The sequence below is a fragment of the Aedes albopictus genome, chromosome 3 (genome assembly GCF_035046485.1).
Source record: "Aedes albopictus strain Foshan chromosome 3, AalbF5, whole genome shotgun sequence".
Taxonomy (NCBI): domain Eukaryota; kingdom Metazoa; phylum Arthropoda; class Insecta; order Diptera; family Culicidae; genus Aedes; species Aedes albopictus.
The window spans coordinates 112,379,246-112,399,356 of record NC_085138.1 but is presented as its reverse complement, the minus strand read 5'-3'; the positions used below and the strand labels follow the sequence as shown (position 1 = coordinate 112,399,356).

The window sequence follows — 20,111 nt, the reverse complement described above, 5'->3', positions numbered from 1 at the left end:
AAAGTGGACGTATATTTCAATATGTAGTTACAGAGAATTTTTGACCAGCATCGGAATTAGCATTTGCACATGGCCGCCAACTTTTGGATACATGGCAAAACATTCAAGTATATTTTCAAGATGCATATATATCGTACGAGGAACACTGCTCTAGTTGCTACAATTGTTTGTTTGAGCTATTATAGTAGACATTTTGAGATTTTCTTATGAATTCTTGCAACTGTTTTGATTTATTTTTCTATCTCTGTCTTATTGTACATATTAGATCGTAAGCTTCTGTTTTCTGTTGGTCGATGTATATTAGTAAATGTCTGTTCTTGTTTCTTCTCCCTTGTATACATTGATTCCACGGTTTGTTATGAACCACTCGTGCGTTACTCGTCATGTACGTTCATTCACCGGCTTCCGAAATTGGTAATATCATGTGTGAACAAAACGAACAAAAAAAATACACGTGTTGCTGCACACACTGCACCCGTTTCAATCCCGCACAACCCGTTACTCGTGTTCTATGACCAAACCAAACCAAACTCAGATAATATTGATTTTAAAGAAAAGCTCATAGCAGCTGTCAAGAAAGAGGTGAAACAGGTGATGGAGGAAGCGGTCACCAAGAAGTACATCCACGAGGAATCCGGCTCGGTGACTTCACTCTGCGCCGCTGTGGAAGCCTGTCTCAGTCAAGGCCTGCGGAGGCGAGCCCTCGGTTTGTTCAAAACCTCCTCGACTACGGCACTGCTGCACAAGGTGGCCAAGGTGAGTTCGCAGAAGGTGTTTGCAGAAAGTGAGAGAGAGAGGTATATAGAGAGCTTTTGATGCGTGTTAAGTGCCCTACCCAGAACCGTCAACCCACAATATCTGAGTATCCCATGTATAGGAATGCTAGCAAACATCCTTGAACCCAGCCAAAAACATCCCGCAATGTTTGTTTCCAACCTTAGAGATCCCTGTTACATCAAAATTGGATTGTGAGTGATTTTGTGAACCTCTGCGACAGGTACTGTCTTGCGATTTTTGTTCATCATGATTAGCGGTAAACGATGTAGAGTTTTCTGTTCAATATCTCCTTGTATTCGTTGGCTTCCGTTACTGGAGACGACCAAGTTCCGTTTTGTTTTTGGTTTTGTAGTAGAGCATTTTGGACAACCTGCTCCCAGTTGGATTGTTTTTTGATATTAGAGGATTAGTGTGTTATGACGTAATTATGGGAGAACTTGTAAACGCTTTTCCGAGTGAAAAATCAACTGTAGAGTTTGTACATAGCTGCCCATAGCTCGTAGAATGGCTTTACCGAATTGACGATCGTACTTAACACTGTCGAACCTATGTTCTACTCGTTTCATCGCACAGCACTGCACTGAGGCTGCTGCAATCAGTAAGAAAGTCCAGGAAATTGAAAACAACGATCCAAACAAGAGGTCTTCTTCAAGTAGTGATAGCACCATTAAACCACCAATTCTTAAGAAAGGCAGCAGTCATTCGGTGTCGACAACTACTTCACCCACGACTCCACCTGTTGTCAAGTGAGTATTGTCTTCGATCCTGTAGATTCTCAAATGGATTATAACATGTTTGTGTTCCGTAGATATCTCTGGATCCGATTAGCACTATATGAGAAAAAACTATCGCGTATAATTGATCATTTGGTAACGAACGCAACACGGTACTACGAGCGAGACTCCCTGGTTGCCGATCCAGACTACGGGTCCATACTGAGCTCTCTACTGGTAGGACCTTGCGCACTAGACTACTCTCGGGCCAAAACGGCAGATCACTACTGGACGGATCCGCCGGCCGACGAGCTGGTAACCACTTGGCTGATTTCATCTGTTTTGGACAAGCAATCATTCCGTTCTTCTCAATAGGTCCAGCGGCATCGTATCAGTTCGGGAAATCCAACGTCACCGGCCATCCGTAGACCAATGTTGAACTTTAAGCGTAGTCTACACACCAGCTCCGAAGAGGGTAGCATGGCTTCGTTCAAGTCTAACTCGCTGGTGTCCGCCTCGAAAGACTACGTGGAGTCCTTGCACCAGAACTCCCGTGCCACTCTGCTGTACGGGAAGAACAACGTATTGGTACTGCCGGTAAGTGTCTTCTAATTTTAGTTCAACATGATCGGACTTCAATCTCCCTATCCTTTCGACATTTCAGAAAGAAGTCAGTGAACCGATGCCCGGTTACCTCAGCCTACATCAGACGATTCAGTCGTTGACCATTAAGTGGACACCGAATCAGCTGATGAATGGCTATACCGAGTCGGAGAACATCGATAAAAGTTCTTACTGGGCGTACGCATTGAACGTCAATGTGGATGAAATCGTGTACGTCCACTGCCACCAGGCTCGCGGAGGTGATACTGGCGGTACCATAATTCTAGTAGGACAGGACGGTGTCCAACGACCGCCGATACATTTTCCCGAGGGAGGACATATGGCAGCGTTTCTCAGCTGTTTGGAGACAGGTTGGTGGAGAACTTGTGCCTAGAGTATTACAGCGCTGTATCTTGAGTTCAATTGTAGGCCTTCTACCGCATGGTCAGCTAGATCCTCCCCTTTGGTCGCAACGTGGAATCGGGCGAATCTTCCCCTGGCCGCACAAATCCCGTCGTAGACCACTGCCGTCGCTCCTGGAAGCGGCCACTAGCGATGAACTGCCGATCGATTACGTGTTCCGCGTTGTCAACAAAGGCAACACCGATGAATTTTGTATGATGTGTCTAACTACACAGTAGAACATTGTTGTCAATAATTGTGTTCTTATTGTATTGTAGTGGCAAATCATCCAATTCTGGAGCTGGGACGGACGAGCCCACGTTACCGGGCGCAGCTGAGCAGCTGTTCGACGAACGAAAGCAGCGACTGCTCCAGCAAAAGTCTCTCGATAGATGCAATGTCAATCGACAGTCCAAACGTAAGCAAGCACGTGAATTACAAGATGCTCAGAAACTTATCTGCACTGTATTTTTAGCCGGTAACGAACCAATCCACAAGCATTGCCCTAGTTTGCTCAACGATGAAGAGGCAGATAATATCTCGCGCCTTTTACGGTTGGCTGGCGTACTGCCGGCATTTATCTACGGTCCGGACTCATCTGTCAGGCTTGGTCAACGGAAGGATTACTCCTGATGGTATTGTTCATTAGCTTTGGATTTTAATACCAAATAGTATACATTCATGTTTTTGTTGCAGTTGGTGCCGAAGAGGGTTTAACCAAAGCCCGTTGGGATGAGTTACACGACGACAGGGGAGTTGTGGCAGACGACCAGGAAGTCTACCGTTTGGTCTACTACGGTGGAGTTGAACACGACATACGGAAAGAGGTTTGGCCGTACTTGTTAGGACACTACACCTTTGGAACGACTCCGGAGGAACGTGCCGATTTGGACGAAACCACCAAGCATTACTACGAGACGACGATGAGCGAATGGTTGGCGGTCGAAGCCATTGTTCGCCAGAGAGACAAGGAGAAGACGGCGGTGGCGGTTGCCAAGCTCAGTTCGGGCAGCGGAAGCTTGGAGAACAAAAGCAAGGACGCCGAAGAGGAAGAGATGGAGAACGAGGTGTTCGAGGAGAACGGCTTCTCGGATATGTCCGAGCCGGAAATGGAGGACGATGAAGAAACTACGAAACCTAAGCTCCCGGAAGAGCCGAGAGAAGAACCAAAGGAGGAGTCCGAGAAAGCTGACATAGAAGAAGGCGAAAAACTAAGCTCCCCAGACAGGCTGGAACTTCCCCTCTCCGAACACAGCCAAAACATAGACAGCAACAAAAGTTCACCATCAGATTCTTCGTACGCCACGGTCGGCAACGACTTTGTGGACGTAGCCGATATGCTGCCAGTAACGAGCAACGAAAATGTACTGCCCAATGACGAAGAAGACGGCATCAGGGATTCGGATTTGGATGATTGTCCGATGCAGTCGCCAGGACATCCCAGAGCTGTGATTGTGACTGATGCGTCCATCGATGTGACAATGATCAACGATGGTAAGGAACAGAACAACAATACGCTGGAGGCCCTGCCCGAGGAGGGAATTACCAGTCAGCTGGACGCACTGCAGGAACCAAAGTCGACTTGTGTGTCGCCGGCGAGTTCTAATGGGGGGATTTATAGCGTAAGAGATCATACTTTGAAAACTTTTTAATTCTTGTAATACTTTTGAATAATACTTTTAGAGCGAACTTTTGGAATCCTTTGGACTGAATCTTCACCGCATCGAGAAGGATGTTCAACGATGTGACCGCAACTATTGGTATTTTGCCAACGAAAATTTGGACAAACTGCGGAACGTCATTTGCACGTGAGTATTACAACTAACTGATTTAAGCTGAAAGTATGAGGTTGAAATGGGGGGCTACAAAAACCGAGTGGAGCATCTGGAAAGGTAGATTTGTCTTGTATTCTTTTTTTGGAGATGAACCAGCCTCGGGCTGAAAATCTCCCTAATAAAGCTAATAATAATAATAATACCTAATTCTTGTGTTCTTAAAATTCTGGTTTTATGGAAAATCTAGCGTACCTTCTTATCAAGAGATTTGCAGACTTCCCGTTGAACATGTGCTTTTTGAGAAAAGTTTTCCAGATTATTTTGGATTTCAGTTAACCTTGAGTGCGATATGTGCAATATCCCATATAGCAGATTTTATGTCACTTTTTGTCGACATTCTTTGCAAGAATTGCTAGAACCTGCCAGAACAGGCTAGAACTAGCTTCAGAATAGGGCACCGCACTGTTTTGATTTTGTATGGGATTTTGACGTTTCTTGGCCTTGTTGTTTACAAAATTTCTGTAAGAGTGAAAGAGAAGGAGATAATTTCATGCAGTGCCCTATGGCGAGAATGCCTTTTCCTACAATCATAGTAGCTCGGTGAGGACCGGATATATCCAAATACCTACTGTCAATTCCATTCAATCTTTGAAGAGATCAAGTGCCAGCCAGCTGCGCATTTCTTCGCCAGCTTTTACTTCTTCAAGAATTTCAAGTCAAATTTCTGAACCGATCCCTCGTCATGGGCATTCCGGCGGGAGACGTTGAAAAGGGCAAGAAAGTGTTTGTCCAACGCTGTTCGCAGTGCCACACGGTCGAAGCCGGTGGCAAGCACAAAATTGGGCCGAATCTACATGGAATCTTCGGACGCAAGACTGGTCAGGCTGCTGGATTTTCATATACCGATGCCAACAAGAACCGGGGCATTACTTGGAATGAGGACACACTGTTCGAGTATCTGGAAAACCCAAAGAAGTATATTCCGGGGACTAAGATGATCTTTCCGGGCATGAAGAAGCCCGGCGAGCGTGCTGATTTGATTGCATACCTGAAGGCGTCGACCTAAGTAATGGGGAGGAGTTGGACTTTGAGGACGTGTAATGGACATTTCATACTTGTTTGAATATATCGAATGGAAATGGAAATACTGTTGTTTGACTATTACAGTAGGCATTCCCCTTTTTAAAAACCTCACAAATTATAAGTATCCATGAATATCCAAAATCTGCAAGAACATTTCAGAGCCTCCAGGAATGTCTGATGGGGTTCTCTAGAAATTCCTGCTGGGAATGCAGAAGAAATGCGCTAAAAAATTCCTCCAGCAATTTCTCCTGGGATTCCTCAGAGTCCACTTAAAGTTCATAGATTCCTCCTGTGATTCGTCCACGGATTTCTCCACGAATTTCTTTATGTATTACTCCAGGGGTTTAAAAAAAATTCCCGTTAAAACTCATCAAGAACCATTTATCTAAGAATACGTCCAGAAGAATACTTCGAGAAATCCTCCATGAATGCATCCCAAAGAAATTCTTCTTGAGACACCCAAAGGGCTTTCACCAATGGTTCCGTCAGAGATTTTTCCAAAGATTCACCCAGGAATTCCCTTGATGGGATTCCTCTAGAAATTACTGCAAGGATTCTTCCAAGAACCTTTTGGCATCATCCCGGGTAGAGGTCCCGGGCATGGGCGTAGCCAGAGGGAGGCAGGGGGGGGGGCGTGCCCCCCGCCCGCTGGCCGTCAGATTTATTTTTTTTAAATCGAGCCAACTCAAAGATTATCAATAACTCAGAGTTCCAGAATATCTCAAAAAATAAACTTGTCCTAATAATTAAGGTTTTTATCCACAATTATCAAACCTTTTTTTACTAGAAAACCATAGGAAATTTTGCCAAATATTTTTCCAAGCGAATCATTTTAATCTTACCATAGAAATCCATAGAATAGACACCTTCAGAAATTCCTTTATGCATTTATTCAGGAACTGAATTTATTCTTCAGAAATTGCATAAGGGACTTCTTAAGGAGTTCCTCCTTTCTTCCATAGGCATCTTGCAGGGTTCCGATATTGATTGTTTCAGGGTTTGTTCCAAAAAATGTTTCAATAATTCCTCTCACGATTTCTTCAGAAATTTTTACAGATACTTCAGCAAAGATGCATCGACGAATTCCTCCTGGATGTTTTCCTTCAGTGATTCCATCATGGATTGCTCCAGAATTTTTTCAAGAATTACTCTATGGGTTTCATCAGACATTCCTCCGGGAATTTCTCCTGGGATATCTATAGAGGTTCCTCCAGTGATTGTTCCAGTGCTTTTTTCGAGGAATCCTCCAAGATTTTTTCCAGGGATTCCCAAAGGAATGCCAACAGAAGTTTTTTTAGGCATTTCGGCAAGTGCTCTTTCAGAGATTTCGTCGAGGATTACTCCATATATTCCTTCAAAAATTCCACTAGAGATTGCTCCAATAATTCAATCTGGAATAGTTCGAAGTATTTCAGCAGGAATATCTTCCAGAAACCCTTGCAGGAAATTTTACCAGAGATTAGCTAAAAACTGATCCAGGAGTTCCTTAAAACATTGTACAAAACATTATTTTGTGAGTCCATCCAAAGATTACAACAATTATTCGTCCAAAAATTATTGCAGACATGGATTCCTTCATGTTTTTTTTTCTACTACCGAAATTCTTCCAGGAATTTGTTAAGAAAGCTTACCTGGGATTTCCTGGAATTCCTCATGGGATTTCTTCAGGAATTGATCTAGGTTTTGCTTCAAGAATTCCTCCAGGGTTTCACCCGGGAATTTCTTCTGTGTTTCTTTCAGGGAAAACTCCAAGGATTATTTTAAAGATTCCTCTTTAAACAACACTTTTAGGAATTACTTCAGGAGTTCCTCTTGGAATTCTTTCAGGAACTCCTCCAGGAATTAATCCAGTACTTTCTCCAGGGACTGTTTAGGGATTCCCTCTGCAATACCTCGAGGAATTGTTTCCGGAATTCCTCCTGGGGTTTCTTCAGGAACTCTTGCAGGGATTCTTCAAGAACTGCTACAAGGATTTCTCAAGGAGATTCTCCACGAACTTTTTTTATGAATTTTCAGGATTTCTCCAAGAATTCCATCTGCAATTTCTTCAGGAATTCTTCCTGGGATTCCTCCAGGAATTTCTCAAGGGATTCCTCCAGGAATTTCTCAAGGGATTCCTCCACGGATTTATTCAGAGATTACTCCAGGAATTATTCCAGGGATTCCTCTGGGAATTTCTGCAGGGATTCCCCTAAAAATTCATCCAGAGATTCCTTCAGAAATGCCTCTAGAGATTACTCCAGAAATTCCTCCAGGAATTGTTCTAGAGATTCCTCCATGAGTATTTCTAGATATTCTTCCGTTAGTCCCTACAGGCATTATTTCTATGGGATATCCTCCAGGGATTCCTCCAAGATTTTCTGCAGGGCTTAACTCGGGAATTTCTTCTGTGATTCTTTCTGCAACAACTGATTCCAAAGATTATCCGAGGAACTCTTCTTAGGATTCCTTCAGAAATTTCTCCTTGTATTTTTGAAGGAACTACCTCAGGAATTATGTCAGTACTTCCTTCAGGAACTGTTTTTGGATTCCATTACGAATTCCTCTTGAAATTGCTTTCGGGATTCCTTCTGGAGTTTCTCCAGGAACTCTTGTAAGGATTCCTCTAGAATTTCTCCAAGAATTCCTACAGAAATTTATCCAGGAAATCTGCAAGTGATTTTTTGCAGAGACTTCTACAGGAATTTCTTCAAAGATTTCTCCAGGAATTACTTCAGAGAATCCTCCAAGAATTCCACCAAGAACTCATCCAGGAGTTTCTTCTGGGATTGCTTCAGGATTTTTTCCTGGGATACATCCAGAAATTCATGCAGGCATTTCTCCATGTTCTCCTCGAGGAATTCCTCTCGGAATATCTTCAGGGATACCCCCAGGAAATTTAACAAGAATAAATCAAGGAATTCCATTATAAATTATGTCAGCAATTCATCTAAGAATTTCTCCAGGAAATCCATAAAAAGTTCTTCCAGGATTTTCTCTAGGAATACGTTTTTGATTTTTATCAGAAATTCTCCCAAGAATTCTTCCAGATTTTCCTCCATGAATTGCTACAGGGATTCCCCTAGGAATACTGCTAAAATTCAGGGATTTCCAAGGATATCTCCACGAAATTCTCCAAGGATTTACCAAGGGATTCCTACAGAAATTTCTTCGATGATCTTTCCAGGAATTCCTCCATAAATTTCTCTAAATATTCCTCCAGACATTTCCCTAGAAATTCCTCCAGGAATTTCTCAGGTGATTTTTTTTCAGAAATTCATCCAGTATTGTTCCAGGAGTTCCTCCAAAGAGTCCTTCAGGAATTCCATCAAGGATTTCTCCAGCAATTCTCAAAGGAAAACCTCCAGAAATTCCTCCAGGCATTCCTCCAGGATTTCATCCAGAATTTCTCCAGGAACTCCTCCAGGAAATTCTCCAGGAATTTTCCCAAGAATTTCTTCAGGAATTCCACCAGCAATTTTTCTAGCTATTAACCCAAGAATTTCCCGGGAACATCGTTCAGAAATTATGTCAGCAATTTCTTCAGGAATTTTTCCTGAATCTTTTCCTGTTTTTTTTTCAGAAATTCTCCCAGGAAATTCTCCAGGAATACCCTCAGGAACTTTTCAGGGATTCCTCCAGGCATTTCTTCGGGGATTTCTCCTGAGATTCATTCATGAATTGCTTCAGGGATTCCTCCAGGGATTTCTCCTCCAATTTCTCCAGGGATTCCTCCAGGAAATCCTCCTAAGATTCCTCCAGGGAATCCAGGCAAGTTCCTCTAAGGATTCTTCCAGCAAATCCTCTAGGGATTTCTTCAGAAATTCTTCCAGAAAAATCTCCAGGAATACCTTCAGGAATTTTTCAGGGATTCCTCCAGTATTCCTCCAGGAATTCTTCTAGAGATTCCTCCAGAGATTTCTGCACAAACTTCTTCAAGGATTCCCCCAAAGATCCGCCAGAAATAGAAAAATAATAGAAATCTCCTAGAATTCGTCTAGAGATTTCTCTAGCAATGTATCCAGTAAATCTTTCAAGAATTCCTCTGGAGATATCATCTGGAATATCATAATTTCTTCCTCCAGCAATTCCCACATGAATACCTCAAGGAATTCCACCAGTCATTCCTCCAGGAATTTCTACACACATTTTTTCAAGGATTCCCTCAGAGATTTTTTTAAAAGAATTCCTTCAAGGATTTCTCCAAATATTATAGAGTACAAAAAGTAAAATCTTTGATTTCTCCCGGAATTCCTCTAGGAATTCCGATAGAAATCCCTCCAGGAATTTTCTAAGGGATTTTTTTTTCCAGAAATAGAAAAATAACAGAAATAGAAATAGAAATCTCTCAGAATTCCTCTGCAGATTCCCCTAGAATTTCACCCAGTAATTATTTCAAAAATTCCTCTAGTGATTCCTCCAGCAACTCCCACGGGATTTTATCCAGGAATTTTTCCAGGAACTTCTCCAGGAATTCTTCCAGGAAATACCCCAGGCATTCGTCTAGGAATTTCTCCAGAAATTGCTCTTGGACATCTTCCAGAAACTATGTTAGCAATACCTCCAGGAATTTCTTCAGGAAATCCTCTAAGGATTTCTTCACAGATTCTTCCAGGAAATTCTCCAGGAATACTTTCTTGAATTTATCTGGGATTTTTCCAGACATTCCTCCAGGAATTCTTCCAGAGATTTGCTCAGGAATTGCTTCAGGGATTCCTCCAGGGATATTCCCAAAGATCCCACCAGGGAATCCTCCAGAAATTTTCCAAGGGTTCTTTCAGGAATACCTCCTGGAATTTCTCAAGAGATCTTTTTCAGAAATTTCTCCAGCAATTTCTCCCAGGGAATTTTTCCAAGAATTGCTCCAAGAATTCATCCAAGAAATTTCTCCGGGAATTTGTGCAGAAGTTTCTCCAGGCATTTCTCCAGGATTCTCTCTAGAGATTTTCTCAGGAATTGCTTCAGGAAATTCTCCAGCAATTCCATCGGAGATTTCTCCCAGAATTCCTGCAAGGATTTATTCTGAATTTTCTCCATGATTTTCTCTAGGAATTCCTCAAGAGATTTCTTCTGTAATTTTTCTAGGGATTCCTCTCAGAATTCCTCCTGGAATTGCTCCAGAACTTCCTTCAAGGAATCCTCCAGAAATTTATCTAGGAATTCTTCTAGGTTTTCTTAATGAGATCTTTTCAGATATTTCTCTAGGTATTTCTCCCATTTATACAGGAATTCCTCCAGGTAGACTATCAGAAATTCTCCCAGGGATTTCTCCGCGAATTCCTCTTGGGATTCTATAGGGCTTCTTCCAGGCATTCTTCCAGGGATTGCTCCAGGAATTTATCAAATGATTTCTTTAGAAATACCTCTCAAGTTCTCTTCAAAAATTCGTTCAGGAGTTCCTTCGGAAATTTCAGAAATCCTTCAATGATCTTTTCAGGAATGTCTCACAGCTACCAGCACCACCTTGTTTTATGTAGATCAGGCGAGCATTTTTTAACGTATTGTACAAAATACAACAGCGTGACTGCTGAAGGGTTTAATATTGCTTTCAGAATATAATGTAATGTTATTATATTAAATTTCATCGTATGTATTGCGTATAGTTATAAAAGCTAGTAGGTACAAATTTGCTAAGGGTGCTTGCCCCCCCCCCTGACTGAAAAGCTGGCTACGCCCTTGGTATCACTAGAAATTCTTGCTGAGGTTCCAGCAATTCCTATTGTAATTCATTATTGGATTTCTTCTGAAATATGGTATTCCTACTGGAAATCCTCTTGAGATTTTTTTAGAAGCTACTGCTGAGATTTATTCAGGGCTGCTATTGGAATTCCTCTACACAAAGGAACTCTCCAGCACTATTTTGGGTTTCTCATGTAATATCTGCAGTAAATCCTCCAGGAATTCCTGGAAGACTCTCAGCAGCAATAATTTTAGATATTCTTGCTGAAAATAATTGATAAACCTCAGCAATAATTCGCGAAGAAATGCTAGTAAGAATTCTCGAAAAAAAATCTAGCGGTAATTACTGGATGTATTTCAAGAGGGATTCCTAGAGAAATCCTGCTATGCTGGAATCATAGTAGGAATTTCTAAAAGAACTTCAAGAAAATTCCTTTGAGAAAACCAAAGAGGAAATGCTGGAGGAATCCTAGGAATTCCAAGAGAAATTGGTGGTGAAATATTTCGAGAGATCGTTTTGGCTTTCCTTCAGGAATGCCTGATGGGCTCCTGCTAGAAATTTCCGCTGGGATTCCTCCATGGAATTTTGCAAGGGGTAAGGTTTTCTACATAAATTGATCCGATGATTTTTTTTAGGAATTTCGGCAAGGATTCCTCTAAGAATTCCTATCGGAATAACTCCAGGAATTGTTGGTGGCATTCCTTCAAGAACTCCTACCACGATTTCTTCAAACATTCCTGCTAGGATATCTCAAGCATGTCCAGATGGTATTTCTGGAGTTCTTGCTCTTAGGAGTCTTCTAGGATTTTTTGGAATACTTCCAGCAGGTATTGTTTGGAAAATTCTAGCAAGACTTATTGGAGGATTTTCACCAAAAAGTCCTGAAGAAATCCTACTACCTTTAATGAGGAATTTTCAAGGTAATTTTCAAAAGAATTTGAAGAGGATTTCCAAAGGATCTTAAAGGATGTGTGTAAAAAGAAATTCCTAAGCAGGGTTCCTGATTTCCACTTTTTATCTTCTTCCACATTCGAAGACAGTCAGCAGCGAACGGTTGTCGCTTTAGTTCGTGTGTATGCTTGTCAGCGACGACAGCGAACGGTGGGAAGCCACACTTGGAAATTACTCATTCGTCCACATTCGCATCGCATGCGAATGCGATTCGTGAGTGATGCGATTGATATTGTGCATACGAATTTTTGATATTTTTGAATTATTTTCTTTGCTAATCTAGCATTTCAGCAACAATACAGTAAAAATGTATGCATTACATGCAGAAATTCTCTTCTACTTATGATAATAGCCGCTTCGATCGCTTACCAGCATTTTTCACCATTCGCCATTCATTCATTCGCTTGCGATCCAAACTGCGACGAATGGCAACGAATATTCATGTCAAGCAGCTGACTCATCGCTTCCCAATGGTGATGGGGTTGCGTGTTTGATCACGACGATCCGTTTGCTGCATCTTTCTCGATTCGCTTCAGCAAAGAGGAGTGAATATGAATGGAGTGAGGCGAATATACCGATCCTTGTTCCTAAGGATTTAAAGGAATACCTAGAGGAATACTGAAGGAATCCCTGGAAAAAAGTTCTGAATGAATTTCTGAAAGAGTCCATAGAGAAGTTACAGCCGGGGTTGCTGAATGAATTCCATCAAGAATTGGAGTAATCCCAGCAAGAATTTCTAGAGGTTATCCCAGAGCAATTCTTGGAAAAATTTCAAGATAAATTACTGGAGGAATCCTTGGGAAAACCTCTGAAGGACCGGCATGAGGCATTCCTGGAGGAGACTCAGCAGGAAATCACAGAAGAAACTTCTGCAGGATTTCCCATGGGGCATTACTAGAGGAACTCTTGGAGAAATCCACGAAGCAATGTCTAAAGGAACTTTTTAAGGATTCCATTGAGAAATCTTTGGGAGAAATTGTCTTTAAAGTTTTCCACAATCCTTGCCGAGATTGCCCTCGAAATTTTTATTGTGATTTCTCCAAAGTATTCGTTTGGAATACCAGCAAATTTCTTTCAGATATTCCTACTACTTCTTTAGGAATGCTTTCTGGCATTTGTCAAACATTTTAGCTAGAATATCTTCACGAATTGCTCTTAGCAGTCTCCCAAATATTTCTCGAGGATTTCCAAAAGGAATTGCCTGAAGAATCTCAGCAAGACTTCCTGATGCATTCCACCAGAAATTCCTGAATGAATTCAAGAACTATCAGTGGATTTCCAGCTGAAATTAATAAATTGTAAGAAAAATTTCTAGCGAAATCCTTCTAGAAACCCCTTAAGGAATTATAGCAAGAACTCTTGAAGAAATATCTGAAGAATTCACAGTAGGAATTTTTGTAGGAATCTTAGCTGTACATAATTGCATGATGAGGAATCGCAGCAATTATTTCTACAGGAGCATAAACGTCGAAACTGGAAGCATTTGAAGGCAAAGTACGTTTAATTAACAAATTGAGAGATAAATTTATGAAAAAATACCATTTGTTTTGGTGAAATACGAACCCACGACTCTGAATCGCTAGTCCGGCGTTTCAATCAAATGAGCCAAAGAACGACTTACGATTCTGCAGAATAGAAAGACAAACTGGATTCGAAGCGCCACCCTAACCGGGTCGTTCTTTCGCAACTTTATCACTCCTTCAGCTCTTAGATGTCTTAGAAGTCTTTTTTGGGATTTTTTCTACGGAACCTTCTGGAATTCTTTGTTGGGTTTTGTATTCAGGAATTGCTTCTGGTAACAAATTTAAGAAGCAATTCCAAAAATAGCTCCTTGAGAAATATTAGAAGGGTCACCTGCAAGAAATCTCTGGAGGAAAAATCTGGAGGAGTCGTACATGAAATCACAGAAAAAAACAGTAGTAAATCTAGGAGAGATTTGAAAAGAAAATCCACTAAACATCCCAAAAGAAACAGTAAACGAAAAAATCCGGAAGCTTAAGGATATTATGAAAAAGTCTAGGAAAAATTCCCGAAATAATTCCTTCATTGTTCTCAGAAGGACTTTCTGGAAAAAAATGCGAAAAAAATATCTAGAGAAATTTTATAAGGAATTCTAGTAATATGGAATGAATTATAGAAAGAACTTGAGAACTGCAGAAATCTCAGAAGAAATCTTTGGGAGAAATTCCAGAAGAAATATCTCTAGGAATCCCAGAAGGAATTTCTGAAAAAAGTCCAAAAAGTAAGACTAGGGAATCACTAGAGGAATTCCACACGAATCGCCCTAAGTTTCAACGAATCGCAGTTTTTAAACGAATATTTTTGCCAATACTTGAAACAATATTTTTTTGTTTTGATTTCAGATACGTATGGGAACACCTGGACGTCGGCTACATGCAGGGTATGTGCGACCTGGTGGCCCCACTGCTGGTGATCTTCGATGACGAGTCTCTCAGCTATGGTTGCTTCTGTCGATTCATGGAGCGTATGATCGAGAATTTCCCCAACGGAGGAGCGATGGATATGCACTTTGCTAATATGAGGTTAGTTGGACGGATGTTGGAGTTCACACTAGAGTACCATTTGTATCCCACTTTCTTTCTTTTTTAGATCGCTAATCCAAATCTTGGACTCGGAGATGTACGACCTGATGCACGCCCATGGAGATTACACCCACTTCTACTTCTGCTACCGATGGTTCCTGTTGGACTTCAAGCGAGAGCTCATCTATTCGGACATTTTCTCTGTGTGGGAGGTGATTTGGGCGGCGAAGCATGTGGCATCGGCTCAGTTTGTCCTGTTTTTGGCACTGGCTCTGCTGGAAACCTATCGGGACATCATTCTGTCGAACAGCATGGATTTCACCGATATCATCAAGTTTTTCAACGGTGAGTTGTATTCTTTTCCAGGATATTTTCAACGAACTTGACTTACCATTCCATAATGTCTTGAGAGTTTAAATTTGTGACTTGCATTTTGGCATATTTTTTCAAAACATTTTTCGTAATTTTAGAAATGGCTGAGCGGCACAACACCCCTGCAGTACTGAAACTGGCTAGGAATTTGGTGCTTCAGTTGCAAACAATAATCGAAAATAAGTAAGATGACATTGCAAAAACATAGATTGGTTTAGGCTGTTGTGTAAAGAAAATAACAAGATAAATCCAAGCTGGGTGTCGTAAGCTGTTGTAAGCATATAAACTGTGGATCAGTTTAGTTGGACTGGAATCCAACTATTGAAGTACGTTGAAAGTTACTGATGCAACCATAATGGACCCTTTTTTGTTTCCGATGAGGAATCAACCAAACCAGTGAAATGCATATTTGTCTATCCTACTGGTTATGGCCGTTATTCAATAATTCACCAGTAGATGGAGTACTAGTTATAATAATGAGCATAAATGTCAATGTACTGTCAAACGTATGTCACTGTTACCTTCTTGTATACAAAACAAAACGAAACTAAAATAGGTACTGTATCTATTGTTTTAAATTCCTGCTTATTCTAGGAATATGTTGTCGTGAAGGATGAGTGTTTCTATTTTACACACCTATAAGTCGTCCTTTGTGCGTGTATAAATCAATACCTACTATTCATGTATACTGTTGTGTCTGTAAACTGTTGCTATTCATATATTTATACACCTTTTTAAAGTGTCCAACTGTAACTAGTTATCCAAATAAGCAAATAATTATTTTACTCTCATAAAACCACAGAAATTTTTAAATTGTTTTAGACTATTCGTTGAAATGGTACATTCCAAAAACAGACACTATTTTAAAGATTAAACGATGAGATATTTACCAAACCAAAAGCATTGCTTTCGATTGCTGAACAATTATCCTTACACTACTGTTACACGATGACGAGCAGCAACAAACGACTGTTACAGAGCTGAATTTAGCGCGCTCCAAGAGCACACACCCTTACACAACTAATTATATTACAAATTAGTTTCACATTTTAACCCCACAAACAATATGTTACAAAAGAAAAAAAAAATCAGTGTCAAATCACAATACCACAAAATATCTTGAGAAATGAATCTTATGAATCATTACAAATATATTTATATATTATTATATAGAAGCTCGTCTGCGGTCGCTCACATCCATCACCGAACGGGATTTGAACCCAAGTCCTCGTGATGCGAATTCCGGGTGTCGTCTAGAGGTTGAGCAGATCGGACGAGCCGGAATAGTGTTATCAATTCATCACATCTTCCAATAGTAGTTGGTAAAATCTAAAGAATAAAGAAAAAGAAATGAAGGAATACAATTTTCGAGTACGGGCAGCCCGAAGCTGTCTGGAAAATATTTGCCTATAGATGATACTGTTTATATATGATATAAGACTATGAAATATATTGTATTACAAATACACAGTATGACCACACACAAAACCTATGGAAGCGGCACAACGTGTGAGACTGCGGGACGCTTTGGATTTGGACTGCGAATCGGTGAAAGCGATTTGCGGGGATGAACTGTATGAGTGATCTATAGTTTATTTTTTTTACACATCCAGAAATCATACTTACAATCATAAGTTGTTGACCTTTTTATATTGAGTACATAAATAGTTCAGCATTTAGAGAGTCTAGATAAACCAGCCATTTTTAATGTCAATCAATATATGGAATGTGATAATTGAGTTCCTTTTAGTTAAATTTTCATCTGCTATTCCTACAGTTCTTCCTCGCAGCAGAATATAATATATGACAATTGTGAGCGATACAGTATTTGTGTGAGCAAGTACAATGCAACATTTGGAGGTAAATTACAATATAAATAATACTGAAAATCACTAGAAATTATTTAGTTTCCAAATGAAATATTACATCCTTTTTGTTCCATTATATTCATTATTGGAGTCAAGCAGTGGAACCACCAACACTGGATGAGGTTAAAAAGGCCCTTAAGGAGCTGAAAAACAGCAAGGCTGCTGGGAAGGACGAGATCCCGGTCGAACTTCTTAAGCACGGAAGCGAGCAGCTACATCAATCAATCCATCAGATTATTATAAAGATTTGGGAGGATGAAGAATTGCCCACTAGTTGGTTGGATGGCCTCATATGCCCAATCTACAAGAAAGGGCACAGACTGGAGTGTGCCAATTACAGAGGTATTACCAGGGATGGAAAATGATGAAGATTGCAGCTGAGCAGACACAAATCAAAACAAAAATACTCGTGAACAACAGGGGCCCGAGAATACTCGCACTTCTTTATTCGTGAGTAAACGAAGCTGGCAAGCACTCGCATGTGATTCGCGAAGCTTCGTGAGTTTTTTTGCATTTTGACGAAAAACGCGTATTAACGACTGACAGTGTTGCTTTTCAGGAACAATGAAGCATAAAGCATTAGTTTATGTTGGATAATCACTGGATTTGCTATTATAACCACAACAAAATGCACTTCCCGCACCTACACTAGTTCTTCACGAGTAAAAGCTCATGAGTGTTTATGTTTTTGTTTTGCTTCTTACTCGCGAAGCAGGCGGGTGCGAATAAACTCACACACTGTTTACTCTCGGAATCGTGAGTAAGCCTTGTGTTGGCTTTACACTCGCGAATTGCTTCATGAGGAGAGTAATTCCATCACTGGGTATTACCCTTTTAAATTCGGCGTATAAGATACTGTCGCGTGTCCTGTTCAACAGACTGCGACCTCTTGAGGAGTCCTTCGTCGGCGAATACCAGGCTGGTTTTCGTGAGGGCCGATCAACGACGGATCAAATGTTTACCCTGCGGATGATCCTAGATAAATTTCGGGAATATAACTTGCAGACCACCATCTGTTCCTTGATTTTAAAGCAGCGTACGATTCAGTGAAAAGAAATGAGCTTTGGCAGATAATGTCAGAACATGGTTTTCCGGCGAAACTAATTAGGCTGATACGCGCAACGCTGGATGGATCAAAATCAAATATTCGGATCGCGGACGAAGTGTCTACGTCGTTTGTGACCTTGGATGGATTGAAGCAGGGGGATGCTCTTTCAAATTTATTGTTCAACATTGCACTCGAAGGAGCGATTAGGAGGTCAGGCGTGCAGAGGAATGGCTCTATCATCACACGGTCGCACATGCTCCTCGGTTTTGCGGACGATATTGATCTCATCGGCATCGATCGTAGGGCAGTGGAGGAAGCTTATGCTCCTCTGAAGAGAGAGACAGCGAGGATAGGCTTGACGATTAACTCTACCAAGACGAAGTACATGATAGTGGGTAGAGACAGAAGCAGGCCTAGTGGTGTTAGTGCTGAGGTAGTGATCGATGGGGAAATGTTTGAAGTTGTTGAAGAATTTGTTTATCTTGGAACACTTGTGACATGTGACAATGACGTTTCCCGTGAAGTGAAAAGGCGTATTGCAGCTGCGAATAGGGCCTTTTACGGATTGCGTAGCCAGCTTAGGTCCCGTAACTTGCAAACGCAAACAAAATTCGCTCTGTATAAGACGCTGATTCTTCCGGTTGCCCTCTACGGTCACGAAGCGTGGACGTTAAAGGAGGTAGACCGAAAAGCTTTTGGAGTTTTTGAGCGCAAAGTGCTGCGGACAATTCTCAGTGGGAAACAAGAAAATGGAGTGTGGCGCAGACGCATGAATCACGAGTTGTACCAAGTGTACGAAGATGCAAATATTGTCAAACGTATAAAATACGGCAGACTTCAGTGGGCTGGACACGTAGTGCGAATGTCGGAAGAAAGAATAGCGAAAACAATATTCAGCAGAGAACCCGGTAGAGGTTGGCGACTTCGTGGGCGGCCGCGAACTCGCTGGCTGCACGCGGTTGAAGAAGATCTACGATCCCTACACGTTCGGGGAAACTGGAGGAACATCGCCCAAGACCGACGAAGATGGTGCTCTACTATACGCTCGGCATTGGAGTAAAGTTACTTTGTAGCCAACAAGGTATCAAGGTATCAAGGTATTCATTATTGGTTTCACAGCTCTGAAATAATAACAGCAGCTCTATTGTTATTGAAATGCATTTCATGCTGATTGTGTATCGACTATGTCATAGACTGTTTTCTGATGATTGCCTGAAATACTTGTATTGTGTGTGATAGGGGAACTTACGTATTTTCGGCAGTTTTGTTCTTTTCGTCATGACGGGTTTTTTGAAACCTGTGGATCTCAAAGTTGGACTCAAATCCTTCCCAACCTAGCTGAGTTATATGCCCAAATTTCAGAAAATTTGGCCCACAAAAATCCCCCATGACGAAGAGAACAAACCTGCCGATAATACCCTTTGTCACCCAATATTGAAACTTCTTTTAAGTCATGGACTGGGGGTGCATTGATTGGAAACGTGCATAAATTAAAACATGGAAATAAAGAGAGGTTTTTTATACTTTTACAGCAAAGAACAAAAAAAGAGGTTTTTTGTGCATACATTCAGTCAATTCAATACACTGAAGTTTTTTTACGATGGTAATGGTACCGCGTAAAAAACCGCGTTATTTCTGAAAACGTCATAAAAAAACCGCGTTATTCCAAAAACTGTCGTAAAGAACCGCGTAAAGAACGTCGTAAAAAATTCACGTTAGATGTAATCCTGACTATTTAGCGCGTGTTTAAAAAACGCGTTTTTTACGACGTTTTTTGAAATAACGCGGTTTTTTTACGACGGTTTTTGAAATAACGCGGTTTTTATGACGTTTTTAGAAATAACGCGTAAAATCCGCGTGAAAAAAAAAACTTTTTTTTTTTTTTTTTTTTAGAAATAACGCGTAAAATCCGCGTGAAAAAAAAAACGCGTAAAAACTTCATTGTACTTCGAATGAAGAAACATAGTTTGCCAGAACAGCTTGTTTTCCTGGGGGTAATTTCAGCAGATTTACCGGAGTATAAGAGGACAAGGCATCATAGAGTTCCATGGGGTTTCAGGGGCGTTTTAGGGGGGCTCCAGAAGGTTTCAAAGTGGTTTCAGAGACTTTCAGCTGTTCTTCTATGCCATGCCAAGCAGCTTCGAGTGGGTTCAAAGGGCGTTCCAAAGGTACAGGTAGGTTTCAGTGTTTCAGAGCTTTCAGAGCGTTTATAAGAGACTTCAGATATAATTTATGGGGTTTGAGGCCATGTCAGGGGAGTTACATGGGGCTTGGGAGCATTTTAGAGGAATTGGCTTTTTTAACAGTGTTGAGGTAA

At 41.0% G+C, this 20,111-nt stretch overlaps 2 protein-coding genes across 4 annotated transcripts in view; both read left to right on the top strand.

The window, feature by feature from the left end:
• LOC109423379 (small G protein signaling modulator 2-like) overlaps window positions 1-16,770 on the top strand; it is a 40,202-nt gene extending 23,432 nt beyond the window's left edge. The window contains exons 3-15 of one of the 3 annotated variants that reach the window (XM_062842475.1): window positions 559-756; window positions 1,351-1,523; window positions 1,586-1,805; window positions 1,866-2,087; window positions 2,155-2,464; window positions 2,523-2,708; window positions 2,774-2,913; window positions 2,971-3,130; window positions 3,192-4,117; window positions 4,179-4,303; window positions 14,327-14,506; window positions 14,574-14,851; window positions 14,977-16,770. In XM_062842475.1, coding sequence (XP_062698459.1) covers window positions 595-756; window positions 1,351-1,523; window positions 1,586-1,805; window positions 1,866-2,087; window positions 2,155-2,464; window positions 2,523-2,708; window positions 2,774-2,913; window positions 2,971-3,130; window positions 3,192-4,117; window positions 4,179-4,303; window positions 14,327-14,506; window positions 14,574-14,851; window positions 14,977-15,065 — 3,171 coding nt within the window. In that variant the 5' untranslated portion in view covers window positions 559-594 and the 3' untranslated portion in view covers window positions 15,066-16,770. Of the gene's footprint in view, window positions 1-535; window positions 757-1,350; window positions 1,524-1,585; window positions 1,806-1,865; window positions 2,088-2,154; window positions 2,465-2,522; window positions 2,709-2,773; window positions 2,914-2,970; window positions 3,131-3,191; window positions 4,118-4,178; window positions 4,304-14,326; window positions 14,507-14,573; window positions 14,852-14,976 lie in introns of all 3 variants that reach the window. The other 2 variants (XM_062842474.1, XM_062842473.1) reach the window with 2 other exon arrangements.
• Window positions 4,859-5,398, top strand: LOC109423381 (cytochrome c). Its single transcript, XM_019698371.3, has one exon. The coding sequence runs from the start codon at window positions 5,013-5,015 to the stop codon at window positions 5,334-5,336; it is 324 nt and encodes a 107-aa protein (XP_019553916.1). The 5' UTR covers window positions 4,859-5,012; the 3' UTR covers window positions 5,337-5,398.
• Window positions 16,771-20,111: the final 3,341 nt, after the last annotated feature.

Excerpts from the sequence above, each read along its gene's own strand:
- LOC109423381 (XM_019698371.3), top strand. The coding sequence starts at position 5,013 with ATGGGCATTCCGGCGGGAGACGTTGAAAAGGGCAAGAAAGTGTTTGTC.